At 39.4% G+C, this 19,065-nt stretch overlaps 1 protein-coding gene across 4 annotated transcripts in view; it reads right to left on the bottom strand.

Moving 5' to 3' along the window:
- Positions 1 to 19,065, bottom strand: part of OSBPL9 (oxysterol binding protein like 9) — a 60,843-nt gene that overhangs the window by 28,623 nt on the left and 13,155 nt on the right. For 3 of the 4 annotated variants that reach the window (XM_072042017.1, XM_072042018.1, XM_072042020.1), the window contains exons 3-4: positions 18,154 to 18,232; positions 6,352 to 6,428 (exon numbers count right to left, since the gene is read on the bottom strand). In XM_072042017.1, coding sequence (XP_071898118.1) covers positions 6,352 to 6,428; positions 18,154 to 18,232 — 156 coding nt within the window. Of the gene's footprint in view, positions 1 to 4,068; positions 4,236 to 6,351; positions 6,429 to 18,153; positions 18,233 to 19,065 lie in introns of those variants that run through there. The other variant, XM_072042019.1, reaches the window with a different exon arrangement.

The following is a 19,065-nucleotide window of genomic DNA, read 5'->3' as shown; positions in this document are numbered from 1 at the left end:
TATGGGTCTGCACACTAGCCAGGGATTAAGTAAAGACATCTCACGCTAGGAGTCCTGCAGAGTAATTCCCTTCATGGACATCCCCATTTGGGAGGGGGTAAACTAGAGGGCAATAACAAAATATAAAACAATTAAAAGATAAACAGTTACAAGCTTTATTTTCCTTACAGATCTGCTAGTGCTGAGGGATTTTTTATGTTGTTCCCGTGTTCTACAAATTAGAAGTCATGCACACCACTAACGCATTTGTATTCAAAATTTGTCAATGCCAAGAAGTAGTTCCAGCCTAATGTAAACTAGTTCTTTCAAATAAGATGGGATACAAAAATGCCATCACCCTTTGAAGAATCACAACAGAAAAATTCTAATGTATTTCTCAAATAAGAACACCGCAATAAGGACCTCTGCAGAAGATGAACTGTAACAAAGGCAGGCAAACAAGGAAAAAGACAGAGGCAACAGCAAAGACTTGACAGGCTTTGTCTTTCCAGAATAGTTTTACTGGGGGACGGAAAGAGAAAGCTGTCCAGAGCAGGCTTTCTTATCTTTGTATTTTTGCTATATTGTTAATTTAATTAGAATTCCAAGTCCAACAAACAAGTTTGTGAAAGTCAGTTTAGAGAAGCAAGTGTTCTCAGTTCCCTCTCAACACCCTACCAGAGATGTTTGCCCTGCCTATAGCATGGCTGACTTTGCAGAGGACACTGACAACACCAACAGAACGGAAGACAGGACAAGGTAGCTAGTAAGTCACTCAACAACGGTACCGTCGTGTATTTCAGTTGTGACCACAACAACCACATTTTTTATCTCTGCTAGCTTTTTAAGCTCTATTAAAAGCTCACAATATACCCGTCTTGAGTTCAAAAACAAACTTGTAAGAGCTCTGGGAGGCCTATGAGCCTTCCAAGTAGTCAGAATATCGTGCTTAAAAAAAAAAAAATTAAAAAAATCTGCTTTGCAAAACAGAAAATGGTTAGCAAAGACTTTATGAGGCTATAGATACTATCCTATCTTACGGGTCAATAGAAAGAGTTCAAAAAACAGGAGTATTTACATACAGATACAAAACTGGCTTTAAAGCAGAAGTTGAAAATGCTTGTAACAAATACTACATATAACCTTGAATCCCAGTAATTTACCTACTTCATATTCTGGATGTAGGAAATTCAAATGCACTACTGTGCTTATTCAGTATTATAACTTTTTTTTTTTTTTTAAGCAAAATTTGGTAAAGTGCTGCATGTCAGCTAACTATGCCCTCCCACCAGCACTTTATTCAATACGCCTATATTCAATATATTCCTAATCTAAAAAACACTGTTCTCAGTTTTACCTAAGTATTCTTGATTCAGTAGAAACAGGGTTTGAAAGCCAGTGAGAAACAAACAACATCATTTGCATGTACTTACGAGAAATTCATAAGAAATTTTTGTTCTGTCTTTTATTCGTTTTTACACCTTTGAAGCTCATCACCCAAAGTGGTGGTTAACAGGCGGCCAAGGGAACTGCTAGCAGCACCATTCCACCAGCACTTTGCACCACAAGCACATCTGTGTTTACTCCCCTTTTACTCTGCTCTTTGGAGTAAGCACAAAGGTTTGCCCTGTCACAGAGTCAACTCAGTATGGAAACTAACACAGGTTAAAACTAGACTAAGAAAGGGAAGGCAGCAGGTAAAGCAGTTTTAATTTGGGCCCGTTCTGACTCCAGTTCCCAATTCAGCCATTCCTGCTACGATGTCTCTTCCCCTCTGCTAGGACACAGCAGGACTGCTTCCAGCAGCAGCACCAACAACTGCTGGTGCTGCCATGGTCTAACTCGTACCATTTAAGCCACTGTATCACCCTTCACAGCAACCATCCCAGATCCATTTCTTAGAATATGCTTTTCTTACCTTATTATTTGCTACCTACAAGGTAAATTTCTTGTTCAAATTATGGAGACATCAAGCTATAGAGATTTTTTATTTTTTTATTTTTTTTTTAAAGAAATGGCATGCTTTTTACTGGCAGTCTTTTCAGGTCCTTTGTCTCTTCCGAGAATTCACTGGCAAATCAGGAAGAACCCTCAACAGCCTGTGTCAGTACCTCAAGGATTTTCTTAAGTGTGGGTAGGAAAGCCTTTGTAGCCTGCAAATCTTTCAACACTCTCTAATGTGGATTATTTCTGTCATTATCTTGTCAGAAAGCCCAGAAGACATCTTATTTGTAGAATATGCAAGTTTCAGCTCCGTATTTTGATATATTTACTTATTTTTAAAATCAAGTTGGAGTTGTCTTTCATGCAGTTCTCAATAGCCTCTTCAGCTGTCACTTTCAGACACTTACCAAGATGCTCTAGCAGCATTGGAATGACAACGGGGAAAAGTACATCTCAGGACATGGGTTCTAAGGCAAGAATGAGTGTGAAAGTTTGAGCTAACAGGAGAAGACAAAAAGAAAGGGGGAAAAAAAAAGAAAAGAAAGGAAAAAAAAGGCTCACCTATCCATCTCAGGGTGGGCATGACTCCTATGAACAGGATTCTAACACTACCAAAGCACCACTAGAACACAAGAAGACATTCAGCTCAAAAAAAGAGCTACGTTACTGTCATCCCAGGAGACACAAATTATCTTTGAGAAGTTTTAATAGGGGAGAACTCTGGAGCCAAAAAGTGCATGTAGCACTGGGCTGTGACTTGAAAGACAGAAGAGGAAAGCTGCGTATTTATGCAAAACAAGAAGACCAGAAGTACTCCCTGCTTGAATGGGAGGGATCACTGGTTGACAAATTCTGATGAGGAACAAACGAAAATTTGAGATAAGTTATCACCCACCTCCGCCCAGGCAAACAAGAAACCCAAGCCACAACACATCTTACACCACGCACACCCTTCCCCTTATCCCTTGTGAGTGGAGGGCAACCGATGTGCTGCCACCAACCTGGCAGTACCACACCTGTAGTCTTGGGACAGGTGCGGGGCAAAACGCTGTGGGGTGCAGAAGGACACTGTCACACCTGCTGCTGCTCAAGGACAAGAGACAAAACTAGCACTAGAAAAACTGAGCATATCTAACTTTCAGTATAAGAACATGGAAAAACACAGCAAGCAGAACAGAATTCAATTTCAAAATTCAGAAAAAAAATAGATTACGAGTACGTCTGAAATGTTTCCTTCCCATTTTTGTTTCACTTGAATACAGTATGACTGAGCGCCAGCCCTCCGGATGGCTGGGATCACTTCACTCATTTCTACATACTTATGGCTCACTTCTTCCACAGCTCCTTGACCAGAGTTATTTCTCACAAGTTTCTATTTTTATTTGTTTCACAAACGCTTTCATTCTAGAGACTGACAACACAGTAGGGCATTTAGGCAAAAATAAAGTTAGCAGGGCTAAATCGGAACAGAGAGCACCTGGCAGCGCTTCACCTCGCGTTAATTCCTTGCCCTTGGCTGATCTGGCTCACCCAGCACACCAACTCCCCAGGTTTCAGCACATTTCCCCACATCTATCCTAGGGCTGTTTGAGACTATGAAGAAAACAGCCTAACTTTCTGAACTCGAACACCCCAGGAGCAGACCGAGCACGTTTTGGTCCGCACGAAAAATCTGAAGTTGCGTAAAAACATCAACAGAGCCTCAAAAAACACGCATCATTCCAGACACAAGGAAAAAAAAAAAAAAAAAAAAGAAAGAAAAAAAAAAGGTCGTAGATCTATTTGCGTGCTTCTGCGTGACAGATATCCACGTTTCTGTTTGCAACACTGAAGAAAATACCCTTACAGAAACCATTTCTGTGACAGCCCTCAAAGCCCCGTAAGCCAATAATCCGCCCAAAGAACTGTTTTTGACTTCATCGTGCGAAGAGAAAGCAGAAGAGCAGCCAGAAGCGGCGTTTTGTTCAAGCGCTCACAGGAACAGGCACACTTGGACCCAACGGGCTCCGGCTGAAAGCACCCCCAAAACCCCGGTGGCGAAACCCCGCGGCCCCCCCGAGGCCGGGAGCAGGGCGGCGGGGGGGAGGCAGCGCCCGGCTCCCCGTCAGGAGGCTCCGAGACCCCCGAGGGCCCCCCGCTACTCACCCCGGCCATTCCTCCCCTGCGCCGAGCCGAGCCGAGCCGTGCGGGGCTGGCGGAGCGCCCGGCCGGGCAGCGCCGCCTCCGGCGGGGCGGGGAAGGGGCCCCCGAGGCCGCGGCCGCCCGGTGCCCGCATGACGGCCGGAGCGGCCGCCGGTTGGCTGCGGGGCGCGGAATGGCGGCCGCCGGCCTGAGGGGAGGCGCGGCGCGAGCAGGGCAGGGCGGGCTCGGTTCGCTCGCCCCTCGCTGAGGCGTGCGGGTGCCGCAGTGCCGGGGGCTGGAGAACGCCCCAGGCGTGTCCCCGCCGGCACTCCCGGCCCCAAAATGTCAGTGCTGCCGAGGGGAGAGGCCTCAGGGGGGGCTCTGCAGGCGGCCATCCTCGGCAGTGCTCGCCCCTCTGCACGCCCCACTGCCTGAGGCACCAGCGCCTCAGGCACCTCTCTAAAGCACAAATGGCTTTGCAAGAAGGTATAAAGTACAGCCCCCTTTCATTCTTAAATCAGGATGTGCACCGCACCTCCTGTGAATGGGGATGGCAAGCCCTAAAAATCCCCGAATTGGGGTGTAAGGGAATGCTATTCCTGCTACTCTACAAACAAGTGCCTCAGAAACAGAAAGCTTGCACAACTGGCATATTGAAGGTTCTTGAAAACAGAGAGTGAACATGATACAACAATCCACAAGGTGTTACTCTCAATGCTGAATATACTTAAGAGGGATGAGGTTATTTTTTAGTAGTCACAGATTTTTGGTTATTTCCCCAAATATCGCTAGATAAATAACTTGTTTTGTGTTTTTTTTTTTTTTTTTTAATCTAAATATGCCTTGCTCATTTGAAGAATTCCTCGAACAGAAAAAGGTTACGTAATGGGAAACAGTTCCATTACTAGCTGCAATCATGGAACAGTGCCAATAAAACTACAACGATTTCTAAAGAGGGATACACATTTTGACAAACCTTATAGTATAGTATCTTTTGTTGTTTTGTTTCCGTAGTCTGTATCTCCAAGCCATAGTAAGTTTTCTGGATGGAGAAAACTGCAAAGACTCCTTTTCTCCCCAAGCAGAGGATAGGGAAAGAGGCATCTCTTGGAAGGCAGCTCAGACCTAAGTGAACATATTGCTTCTAGATTGTCTGCCTCCTCACAGCCACTGCAGAGTGGGGTTCTTCTGTTTGTGGCCAGCTACTATGCCCGGATAGAGAGATTACTTCTAAAATATCTGTGACATAACTAAGGATACAAAGCCGATTGCCAACTTGCATTTTTATCCAGGAATCTGCTATCCACAAGAAAATTCGCAGTGGTCTTTACTAAGTCAAAAAATGTTGAAAACTACTGTTTAGCAGGAAATTAAAGTAAATTGACTGAGAAAACACAAATACCTATGGTTGGATAGGGTAAATTCAGGCTTGCTCTCATTCTTTAGACTGGGTAAATTACATGTAAATCAGTCTTTATAAGCTGCTTCTCTTTCTGTGATATTAAGGATTTTAATGTATGTTTATACATCATCAACCTTTAAGACACTTAATTCTCTTGCTGTACCCCTGAAACATACCAAACGTTTATTCAGTACAAATACTAAATAGCTCTTTCATATTTCTACGCTGTCATCACACATCTTTGTGGTACAAACCAAGTATGAGAAAATTCCTTCCTGAAATCTGTGTTTCTGTCCAGGGCAAAAAATAAAGGTGTGTTGAGTCTTATGGATGTGCCCATGTCTAGAACAGCACCAGGAACAGATCTTAGATAATTAATCCCAAGAATCATCCTCACTCCAACCACCCATTTTCAAAACCAAAAAACTGCCACTATCCAGTTCACGCCATGGATTCAAACATTACATGTAAGTACCATTTTTCTCATCCATAAAGAGGTCTGATGCTGCTGTCTCATTTTAATTTCAAAATTTAGATAGCGTACACACATACAACAGGCTTCCAGATGTTTCATTATGCTTGACCACAAAAGGACTAACACTCAATTTAATAAAGAAAAAAAGAATTAAGTGTGTAACTATCAGTCTGGAACAAATTAAAATATGAGCTAATAAAGAGAATTTTCATACTGACTTTTCATGATAGTAAGACAAAGAAATAGTAACAGAAAGACTAGAACCTAATCTCAGGTACCTATACTGATTTCTTATGACATCTGATTGTATAGGCCATGGAACTACCAGATGTTACAGAACGTATGTTTGCTATTAGCAGTCATACCATTGTATTTTATTTGTTTTTTTCTGAAAAGTAAAAAAAAAAAAAAGAGTGAAAGTGAAATTTACCTGCAGCTGAAGGGTATGACGGAGAATGGTGTCCTCTAAAGCATGAATCCACTTCTCTCTCTCATCAGCATCTCGAGCTGAAAAAGTATTCAAAAGATACTGTTAAGTCACATGCAGTCTTATATACTAAAAGCCATAAGCAAACACATCTGATGTCCTCACTAAATATGGAAATAAAATCATATTATTTATCTTAAGTCATCGATGACATAATTCCACAGTTTTCTTAATATCCTGTTTATTTTTCTGTGGTTACAGCTCCATAGCGTTACTGTGTTGATCTACATTACTGGAGAGATGTTTGAAATAATCAGGCAAGCAAAAAACTTTTATGCTTTGGGAGAAATTTTATTTCTCCGTAGCATCAATACTCCCAGCTCCTGCTCAAGTTAAGAATTTAATCTTCCTTTCCTCGTGAATTTAAGCTTGTTTAAAACTTTTTTTTTTTTTTTTTTTTTCCCAATTCATGCCACTTTTTCTAGTATTCCTTCAATGGTAATAAAATTTAGCGAGCAATTTAGATGCAGTAGCTTTCTAGTATGTAGATGCTTGACACTGCATCTCAGTGCACTTTAGTGGGACTTTGTATGCTCAACACTTTTTTAAGCATGTTTTTTGACAGGGTATTAGTTCCTTTTACAAATATCTGTCTCAGGTTCATCAATCAAAGAAAAATAAAAAAAGGTATGCTTATAAAGAATGACAGCACCACACAGGCAGAGAGAATAAAAGTACTGTGTTACTGTATCACTGACATTAGGAGCTTGTTTCTTCAGTTTCATTGTTACAATGGAGGAAGTGCTGTTTGTTAAATAAAGAAAAATATTGTAAACAGAGCTAGGTGCATCATTTTCTGCTCAATATATATGTAATATAATTTAAATATAAATGTAAGAGTATCAGAAACATAAGAACAGCTCTGCATTTTTGCTCTTTCAGTGACTATTTGTCCCTTGTCCATCTTTAGGGACATACATGGGAAGAGTTTGCACAGATATTTCCTCACTTAATTCATTTTTTAAATTTTCCTAGTTACGAGAAGCTGTTCAATCTGTAATAAATTACTCTTTAAATCTGTGTCAGTGTGAACATAGTAACTTCACACAATGAAGTGCAAAGAATAATCTGAAGTGTTATATATCTATATTTATATACAGGCACGTATAAATACAGACACGACACCTTTACTTCACTAGTCTGAAAAGAGCTCCTTGCTGTGCTGGAGGGGTTTAAAAAAGAGAGGAGCATACAGAGTCAGCAGACTCCAGGTGCATTAAAAGAATCCAAAGGCATTAAGTAGACTGTAGGTAACTTGTCCATATGCAGGATTAGAATAGTTACTGACAATTGTTTCTAGTTCCTCATTCAAGTGGAAAATATTTAAAAGAAACAGGAAGTCTGCTAAAAGCAAGGAAAAGTTTAGTGGGTAGCACCTATTATAAACTTGAGAACTAAGATTCCTATCTGGCTTATTTGTTATGAAGCTCAGAAAAAACATCCCTAAGTTTTTATACTGAAATGTACTCTCCAGCCTCAAAAAGCCTTGTTTTCAGTGTCCCCATTCTCATTCTTATGTTTCCATTGTTTTTATTCTGCAGCTGAAACTCACCCAATACTCAAAACCACCACAGATCTTCCAAACATCTAAAATAAACATTAAGTAAAATACTTATTACTTTTTCCTACATCCAATCCTATACAAGGTAGTTCACTGGCCATTGGAATGGGGAAAGGAAAATCAGAAATCCACAGAAGAATCCATCTGCTATGCCCTTCAGCCTTTGGGAGGGGGTAGCTGTAGAGTTTTCTAAAACTCTCTCAAAAAAACAAAAACCCACCAAACTTAAAATCAAGATAAATATACTTCTTCATTTAGTATATATAGCCACCAATAATGTCAATTAACAAAAGCATCAGGAAAGATGTGTTGTGAGAAATACATAAAAAATATCTTTTTAACATAGACACTTTCTCCAAGTCTAACTGATAATGACGCCTCATAAAGCAGTGAGGCAAAATTTTCGCTATGTGCAGGGTAAAGATAAAAGCCTACTTTAAAATCTAGCTTTTTTTTTTTTTAATTTGTATTTTTCGTGACTCAACAAATCAATCCCTATTCATTGTTCTTTCAAAATAGCAAAGCGTGACCATTTGCCACAGGTGTTCTGGTAATGATACCATTAACCAACACAAATAAAAAACCTACACACAACGGAACTTGACTACACAAAGTGCTCTCACATGTACAAAGGAAGCTTGAAGGAAGAAGTTAGGGTAATTAAATGTTACTGGAACACCACGTAAATAACTTTCCTGCAGAAATTGCAGTAAATACCTAAGAGCTGGACTTTGCTGCTTGGAGTACTCTCAAAAGCACAGCAGTAACTTCTAACTTACAGGGATTCACCCTGCTAGTTCGCTGTGTTTTAACTGAAAAGCTGAACCAGCTGCCAAGGAGTAGTTTATACTGCAGTGAAACTAGACAGGATGGACAGAAGCCTTCAAATTCTTAACAGCTGACTGCCAAACATATTTTTCACTATGCGAAGTATGATTTTTCTTTTCACTTACATACACACAAACATCCTGTTCTTTTTTTTTTTTACATAGAATAGCTCACACTTTAATTTCAGAATCAGGTACATTTTCCTCTGGCATTGATTTTGAATCCTTATTAGCTTCTTTAGTTCTGCTTAGCAAGAGCTGATCCCTTTGCCTAGTCACATTAATCAAGTTTATGCTTCTTACATCCGTCACCATTGGGCTGTGAATATACGTAGTTACAGTGTTCCTAACTTTTCAAATGCATGCTCAAAGTGGCAGTGGTTAACATAGTTCAGTTTGTATAAGGTTGCTTGGGTTTGTTTCCTTGTTTACTGAGTTCTTTACTAATCATCTCCCAGTCCCAAAGAACATCCTATTAGGGAGCTGTGGTGCAAGTCATTGGGCCAGGCTAGTACGTAACTCACGCGATGCAAAAATCCTGTGTTCAAGCTTTTCTGCCTGTGATTACTTAAACATAAAAAGGAACAATTAAGCTGCAGAGCAGTGAATTAATCTTTGTGTTGCAGCAGACTTCCTATGACCTTCCAGACTGCCAGCAAAAGGAGGTCGCTGTGTTAGTTAAATACTAATCTCAATGTACAGAGGCCCATTAATAAAGGTTATCACATTAAGCCCTGTATATATACTGATGCACCAACAGAAGCAAAAGGTTACAGCAACAGGGAAGACCTAGAAACCAACTAATCAGTACAGTTCAAAAACAAAAGTGACTTTCCCATGCTCATAAATAAGCTAAACTTTAGGATCCTCTTTTCATTTAACAGCCCTTTTTAATAAAACCTGTCTTTGCCAGGGTTCAGCATAAGGAAAAAAAAATAAGCTATATTTTTTCTCTGTAATAGAAATGGCAAATCTATGGCATAGTATGGTCAATCTATAGTTAAAAAAACATGAATTTCATCAACCTTGCTACTAAGACAAAGCCTTGACCACTATAAATCCAGTAATGCTGCCATGAGAAGACTGCTTACAGCGCATAAATGCAGCATTGTAACCTTTTAAGCATCCTCTGTTCAGAACAGTTTTAACTTTCAGACCATCTATCACCACCAGCAGGTCCTTCTGGCTCTCCTCCACACACTCTTTTAAGAAAACCACGGAGAAAAACAGTAGGATGCAGTTTTTAGTAAAGCAAGCTGCAAGAGAAGTTATATTAAATCTCATCAAAATGGCTGCTGGGAGATTAGGTGCAAGTAAAAGCTCCCTAATGGTAAAAGCAATTTAGAACTGAACAGCTGCCAAAAGATCACTGATGAAAAAAAATAAAAATAAAAATCAATGGGAACATTCAAAAAAGAGATTAGCCAACATACTCAGAAACAATTTATGGGAAAAATCTGCGCACAATGGTCAGAGATCATTATCCACCTATCTGTAGGGAAAGCTACATAGCCAATGCAGCTCTGGTTAACTTTGGGCAAAGAAAACGCTCCAGTTATCTTTCCAGCTAAAAAAGTCTGTGGTGCACACTGCCTCGCATTCACTCTGCAGCAGCAAGTGCTGGAGGCTTTCTTCAGCAGGTAGGGAACAAGAGCACCTTGCTCATTAGTTTGTGATCGGTCCCAAGGGCCCCCAAATCAGTCCAACCTTCTCCAGGATTTGCTCAGGCTCCATTTTGAAGGCAGTACCACCCTCTCATCCTCTGGACTTCTTATGGGAACGCTATTCCAGAATTTCTTTCTGCCAGTATGTTTGGCATAAGGCAATTACCGCCAGAACCACAGAATTTCACTAATACCTGTGCTTTTTTAGAAGTAGAAGAACAACGTCTGCTCCTTCCTAACAAACAACTCCAACAAGGAGGTGGTTAGGGAGCAAGGGACAACCCCCAGGAAGTTTTTCCAAAGCTGATTCTTGCTAGGCTAACAGTTACAAAAGCCAAACAAGAACCACAGACATCTGTGCGAAAATTATCTGGCATTTAAAAACCGCAGAGGTGTTACTTCAGCTGCTTATAGGTGTTTCAAATGCTTTTACACTAATGAGAAAAAACAATTAAATATAGGAGCCCACTACATGAATATTCACTGTGCTCTTAGTCCGGTGGGTTAATGCCATAATTACCTTGCCACCCAAAATTTAAATTGCACCGGGGTGCCAACTGTCCACAGAAATACAAGTGTGTCTGCAGTTTAGAGAACAAAAACAGTCCCTGTGCTTTTCTCTATTTCAAATGCCAGAATCACCACCTCAGTTTTTCCTGACTTGCCAGTGAACATTTGCACAGAAATCCACACAGAGCTATATATTCACTGCTGGATGGAAGAGGGAGGAATCACTGATTGCTGAAACACTGCAAATTTACCATGATTATGCCAGTTAAGCTACTGCTACATTTTCCTAGAAGAACTAGTATTTATGGAGGAGATTACAATTTCTTCCCATATGCGTTGCATCCACAGCACATCCTCTGAAAGATACCGGAATAATTTCCTGTGACATCTCGGGCATGGCAGAGACAACCACTGGGTACTTAAAGCAATCCCAGTCCTATTTATGGCCAGTAAGAAAAGCACACTTAACCAGTATGCAACTGCATTACAACCAGATTAAATACAATGATATTTGATGTCTAGTTGAGCTTACTCCTAAGATATATTTTAACATCATTTTATATTTAATGTATATATACACATATACTCTTTCATGGATGAGGTACCAAGAAAGAAAATCAACTATTTTAAGGAGAAAATTATAAAATAGAGAATGTACTAAAGACAAGAAGTATGGTTTCTACTGAGGGATTTCTATCACTCAGAAAAAGGATGCCTTACGAGCCCCCAAATAGGCTCTCACTTCTGAATTTCACGAACTGCCCAGTCAGGTATGACAGGGATTTTAAAAGGTTCTATTTTATGAAGATAAGGAGGCAGATGAAATGGCACTACAGGAAATGCTCTCAGCCTCTATTAATTTCCCAAATACAGAATAATTCTGTACTTCAGAGTTCCTACACTCTTTCCTTTGTTGTGAAGAGCTTCTATGCATTTATATAATGCACACCAAATGTTAAAGTACAGCATAAAGCATTATTTTTTCCAGCCTAAGCTTGATAGCATCTAAAGATTAGATATAAACAAGTTTGACAACTCTCCACAATGCAGCATTTACCGCTAGCATTTCTAGGTCATGCACAGCAGTGCTTGGAACACGGAATATACAAAACACCACCTCACAATTCGCATGCTGGTGCTTGCTTTTTTTTTCTTCCCCTGTGTTTGTCTACATGGGCATCAGGATGAAAGAAAAGCCTTGAGAATTAGTTAAAAAAAATCACTAGATTACTTATAAATACACCATAGTGTCTCAAAGTGAAATGTGTGGTTTATTTTCATTCCCTGTGACCTACTTACAGGCAGAACTCAGTTAAAAAAAAAAGTCTATTACACCCACAGAGTCAATAGTCAATTATGCAGTCTTTATTCAGACAAACTTCCACTGATTTTTATGCAAAATTCCTGTATTTTCTCACCCTAGTTCAGAAGTTATGTGGTATCTTTACACATGAACGTGTAGTTTGCCAGATGACACAGGTGGGACTCTGACTGTACTGAGCCACAGGATTTTTGCCGCCAATCTCAATGAAGAGATTTTAATCTGTAGCACCCAATAAGGTGGAAAAGTCACACTTCATAGACAAAGCCAGAGGGTTATTCTGTGGCAAAACAATCAGGTTTTTAAAGCTACTGAAGGTCATTTAAACCATGGAAAAACGTGAGATGAAGCAGGGTTCCATACAAACCTACCAAAACACCATCATCTCATTGCTTGCACACTCCCTTCTACCATGCAGTTCCCACACCTGTAGGTAGGCTGAACACAGTCTCAGTACCTTAGGCCTTCTGTATCATTTTGGGGTTGTCACAGCTGTTCTTCCCCCTTCTACTCATCTTCCTCCTGATGCCATTCTCACCCACACATACAAATCAACCCTGGCTTTGGTCTGCAGGTGTTTGTCTCAGCTCTTCTCCCTCCACCTACTGAAGACTCCAGGGCAGTCACAAGAAACAGATGCCTCACCTTGTCCAAAGAAAGAGCACCGAATGGCGTCCTGTGTACAGTGCGGTACTAACATTCATCTGTGATCTTGAGGAATCAACTCAACTGCTGTTTCACTGCTACCTGATCATCAGCTTCTCCATTGCCTCTTAGGCACAAAACACCTGCCACTTGAATCCTTCACTTTTCTAGAAACTGCCTGCCCCCAATCTAGTTCGTGCCATCAGTGAAAATGAAGTGGGTATGGATACATGAAAAATGACAGCTATCAGGGTTCTTCCACCACCCTTTTTTTTTTTTTTTTTGCGTTATGTTGCTGCAGGTTGCCAGAAAATAGTTTCAACAGTAGACCATTGTAATAGACGATGCTGCAGGTGCAAGAAGCAACTGCAAGGAACAGTGAAAGCACAACCACGCATCACTCCCTGCACTCTCATCACAAATTCTGACTACTCAAAATGGCAGTACAAGAATTCAGCAGGAAAAAGCAGGTAGACTGAATAGTGAGGATGACATAAAAAAATCATACTGCGGAAGATACATGTGGTTTTAGTTCTCAGAGGAATTTCTGCAGTTTTGCCAAAGAGGAGAGGACCATTTCAGCCCCAGCACTTTGTGCAGCACAGACCCTGTCAGAAGATATATTTGGTTATTATGAGAAGGGAGGAGCACTGATAACACAGCTCTGCTGTAAATGTATGAAGAGACAAGGCTGGAAGTTTTGCTCTTACATAGTTGCTCACCTTCCTCTCCATTATATTAGCATTGTTGAGCATAGCATAAAGAGGAATTCACTGTTTGAGCATCACCAGAGCCCCAAAATCCCTGAAAAATGTTAGGTTGGGACAAATGATACATAGTAGTTACAAAAATCTTTGAGGTAACCAGCACAAACCAAGATTTTATACCAAAACCTCTTATCGCGCATTTTTCCATAGTGTATAAAATTTAAAAGCGCTTTCAAGACTTTTAGGGGAAAAGGCTGCAATTCATGAATTGTTATTTAAATTGGGTGATCTGATAGATTTATGTGCCTCATTATACCACAGGGGTAATTGTGTTTCTGTCATTTATTTGGTGGGCAAGAGTAAAGTTTCAAATACTGACCACTTCCCCAAGTAGTAGTAAAACACAGATCTAAGGGATTACATGTAGTTTTGTTACTTAATACAAACACAATCTCAAATTCTGATACTGCACAGCAATTAAGGCCTTTGTGGGCCTTATAATCCTTAATAAAAGCTGTATCCCAAGTTAACAAAATATCCCTGCTTTTATAGCACTAAGACAACTTCTTGCTGTGCATATTTCTCAGCTGGGATGGTAGGCAGTCACAAAATAAGCTAGAAAGTGGGACAGGATGGGGAAGAAGGAGAAATCCACCTTTGCCAGCTGACAGCACTCCCGTAATAGGAAAATAAGCTGCACTGCAACATTTGTGCTTCCTCTCTCAGATACTTTTGCATCAGGAATAGCAGAAGAAAGACTAAAGCTAAAGCTAAATCATCTCAGATCAATGCACTGGACCACCTCCAATCTTTCAATCCCTTATTACACAAAGCAGTGGAGACAAGACTGACTTGCCTTCCAAGGAACTGTGCTGTGAAAAAAAAGAGCTGAGTTTTCAGGTAGGAGTTTAAAAATCGGAATTCAAAAATCTGAGTTCTTCTTTCTGCAAGCAATGTATGCATAGTGAAGTACTTCCCTACAAACAAAAGCCATTATTGTTTCAGGTTAGACAGCAATTCAAATATCAACAACTCCCTTGCCAAATTGTCCTGAACATCATGTTCCCCACCCTTGAATTCAAGTCATGAGCATCCTAGTGAGCAGGAAGAGCAGCTAAATGATATGAAGGATAGAAGAACTTGCTTTCCAGATGGGAAGAGCTTATAACTGTGACAATACGAATATATTAAAAAGAAAAACAAATCAGAAAAAAAAAACTGTGTTTGAAGGTTATGGAACTTTTAGAACAGGGACCTGCATTACAGCAGAGAAAAATACATTACCAAGAAGGAGCTTCCTGACAGGAAGGTGCATTAGACATCTTCCCAAATGTCTTCAGCAACTTGAATGGATTTTCACATCTAATCTGAACAAACCCATGAGGGAATGCTTTGAGATCTCCTTCATTCGGAAGTCTTAGAATAAAGACATGACACTGGATATGCAGTATGACTACACAACCAGGAGGTTAAATACATTACTTTTAAATATATTTTAATATTTCTGTGGATATCCTGCCCTTCATTGCCCCCTTCCAGAGTGAGCAGGTAACAATGTTGCACTAACGACAAAATAAAGGAAACAAATCTGCTGGGCTGCCTGGCAGAGCCCAAATTAAGCTGATGGTAAAATCAAACTATGCCGCAAGTTTTATTGCTCATATTTATTCAGTTCACTTCCTTTCTATATGCTCAGATGTTAAGTGTACAGATACCATATGATACATGTGCAAGGCATCATTCAATGCCTGTATTTTCTTTCTCATAAAAACTTCTCAACTTTTACTAATGCTCAGTATAGACACACCACTAGGAAGCATAGCTGCAAACAGAATAGAGGGAGGTTGTCACAAGCAGCAACAAAATATAAACTATGCACTGGAAACACTGAATTTCCCAAGATTCAGTGAGAGGCAAATCTTAGTGGGAGATGCTGGAGGTTTAGTGCTTCAGAAATTCACTTACACATGTATGGAAATAACATCCCTGTGACAAATTATTCAGGCATCTTTAAATGACTTATTTGCCCTTCATCTGACTATTTAAATCTCTGGAGTGTTAGAGAGATGCGCAAGCTTGAGCAACTGATCGTAAGAAACAATTAACCCAGTATGAAGCTTTTCCTACATTTCCTTCAAATTCCATCGTCGTTTGTCAGCAAAATTTCACTAAGGTCAAAGAAGATTCAAGTCTTTGCCAATCCATACTTAAAAGTCTGAGTATGCAAAAACATTTTTCCGGAGCCTGAAAGAGAAATGGTTCCACTGCAGATGGGACCCTAACTCACAGACAGGTCAGCAGATCCTGGTACTTTTAAAGTTCTGTCATTTTCCCAACCAGGCTCCAGGTTGTCTGGACCCCTGTCTGTCTTTGAAAATGAAAGACAGTGATGAGAAGGAAGATACTGTGGTTTTTTTTGTTTGTTTGTTTTTTAAAGTTGCTGTTTCTAAAGCACTCCTCTTGTAAAAGTCTCCTTTTAAGAGGGTGAATATATTTATAGCTATGACCATCTCACAGAAAAAAGTTGTATCTAAATAGTGTACAGAAAAATGTTAGAAATTGTTAAGAATACTGTACATACTCTCTTCTGTATATACTATGCAGTCTCAGATTACATACAGTAGTATTTACATATATATCCACATATATATCCATTCCCTATTTATAACTGATAGTCACCTATAGTTCACATAAAATTAAAGCCTGTATAGTACTGAGTGAACTTAATGCAATGAACAAACACTGCATGAGGCATACAGCACACATTTACAGTGACCTTAAGAACAACAAATATAGTTCCCTAAAACTGTTTCATACTGAAATATCCCAGCACTAATATTATAGCTATCGTTTTACATTTTCTCTTTACAGCTATATATACTGTGCTTGCATCATTATAATTTGCTGGGTGTCATGAATGTCATCTTCATAACATACTAACAGGAAAAGCATAATACATAAAATGCTGTACAAGATCTAAGTTCTATATTAAAGGAGCATACATGAATCCTGACCTGATACAAAATGCACACAAATTGAGACTATAAAGCATAAGAGGTTATGTGACAAAATTGGAGTTCAAAAATTAGCAATATAATTTAGAGCAGAACATTACGTATACCAAATACTATCAGTCTTCTTTTAAGGCATCTGGCTAACAAAAAGAGAACACAGCACATAAGAGATCACTGCAAGTAAGAGATATATTACAAAAGGTATACTCTAGTAACTACAGATTTCTAGATTTACCTGTTTCAAGTTCTCAAATATTCAGCAGTATTTAGCTTCATTGTACTGAAAGACTGCCAGAGTACTGCATTCCATTACTGCATTAGCAATTAGCTTGCATTTTATCTGTTACCCTTTGGAACAGTAGATTTAAGTATTACTGTCAGCTCAGCATTATGAAGGTATGTTTACAAGGCTTAATGCAGTGAATAGGCAGAGTACAGCAGCAGCATTTAGGCAGAACTGTAGCACAAGGAATACAGATGCTAGTGACAACATGGTGTACAATTAGTATTTATCATTAGAAACATTCACACAAACACACCAGCATTAACTCCCATTTCCAAATCACTGATTTAAAAAATATGTACAATACAAAATAGGCTACAGTATTATTCCAGTTGATAAAAATTAATAAGACTGCTTACATGCAAATGCGCCTCTTGGATATTTGCAGATTCCAGCTCTATTCAATTATTTAGCCACTACATTTTAGAGGAAAAGCAAAAAGACTAACAAATGTTACTTAAAAATTATTTTAACCCAACTTCCCTAGGATTTTAACATTAGGAAAAGAGAAATTCTCTATACAATATTATCACACTATTTTATCCTACTGCTGCAGATAAAACAATTTAAGGAGTATATAACAACAATAATAGTACCTTACCCTTTCTACCGGTGAACCATAGCATGCAATGACGAAACATAGCAGTGGCAGATGGCATTGGTGTTAGTAAATGTGAATAAAACGATAATACCAGAGAAATGGTGACTGGCAGACAAGACACAGAAATGTAGATGAAATGAATGCAAGCTGGTAAATCTTGAAGCAAAGCTCCACCTTTAAGCCAAATGTTGCCTCTAGTCTCCTCATAATTGAGCATTAAGTTCTATTTGGATACAAATTGCAACCTTCAGACCAGTCTTGATTCTCTTCATACAGAAATGCATAATTGTATCTTGATAACGAAGATCAGAAACGTTTTGTAAGCGAAACCCATAATCAGAAGCCAATTACTTTTTCCCCTTGAGTCATTTATTCTTTACATTTTAAATCTCCAAATCCTGCCAGGACTACAGTCTCTTTCTAGCACATATGTATCCACTGCAGATGCAAATCCCTGCCTAACCTGCAGCACCCCTGGATCCAGAATGTTCTCAGTGTGCTCATTCATGCTGTTCTGTTGCCAAACATTTAAAATCATCCATCAAATACAAGTGGAATCTATTATAAGAAAAAAAAAAAACAAAAACAACACAATCTCTTCTTTCAGCTCACCCTGAAAATGGAAGGTTTTCTGATCAACAGTTATTGTGAAGGTGCTGTCGTCCTCATCGTCTATACCAATCACAGCTCCCTGTGAAACAAAGAACAAAATCCTGATAAGGCAAGCAGTGACATCAGCAGCACACACTCTATCACTACACCACCGGAATTTAAAAAGCATTGACAAATTAGAAGCACACTGAATACTGTAAAAAGCAGGAAGATCCTCTGTTTAATCATGGGATGTAAGTCAGTTCTTTAATAGAACACATTTTTAGTGCAGAAAAAAATTATTATTATTATTTGGAAAACTTTATGATTTTCTGGATGGGAAAATGAATCTTTTACCTTTGTAACGGAGATGGCTTTATGCTACAGCATCATTATAGTAAACAGCATTCTACTATTCTCTACTACATTTCAAATTATATTTTAAAGAAAAGTGGGGAGCAATAATTTATAAGTACTTTCCGTGTCTAAAAATACCAGTACACTGATATGCGACAAAAAGAAACTCTTGACCTAATTTTATCTGCCTCTGTATAAAAACAATCATTCCAGCAAAATGAATTCAGCCTACCATGTCATGTCACTAGCACACTGCCTGATCTCATTTCCAGCCCCTAAGTAAATATCAACAGTAAGCTAACAGGATGCATCAAAGGCGGCTAGCTTTGTCTTCCAATTGGTGATGAATTTTTAGAAGGAAATGCAAAGATTACATAGAGTTAAAGGCCATCTGTGCTCAGCTATTTACCAATCTATCCACATCTTCTGCCATTCCTGCCCCTTAACCCCAGTACATAACAAACAGCACAGTTGCACCCAGGGGAGGAAAACACTGAAAAAAAACCTTTCCAGGCCTCTACCGCCTCTCAGTAAAATTATGACATCTAACCCAAAATACTTCAAAAATCCCCAAAG

The sequence above is a fragment of the Anas platyrhynchos genome, chromosome 8 (assembly GCF_047663525.1).
Source record: "Anas platyrhynchos isolate ZD024472 breed Pekin duck chromosome 8, IASCAAS_PekinDuck_T2T, whole genome shotgun sequence".
Classification (NCBI taxonomy): domain Eukaryota; kingdom Metazoa; phylum Chordata; class Aves; order Anseriformes; family Anatidae; genus Anas; species Anas platyrhynchos.
The sequence above is the reverse complement of the archived record's forward strand: the minus strand, read 5'-3'. Positions and strand labels throughout refer to the sequence as shown.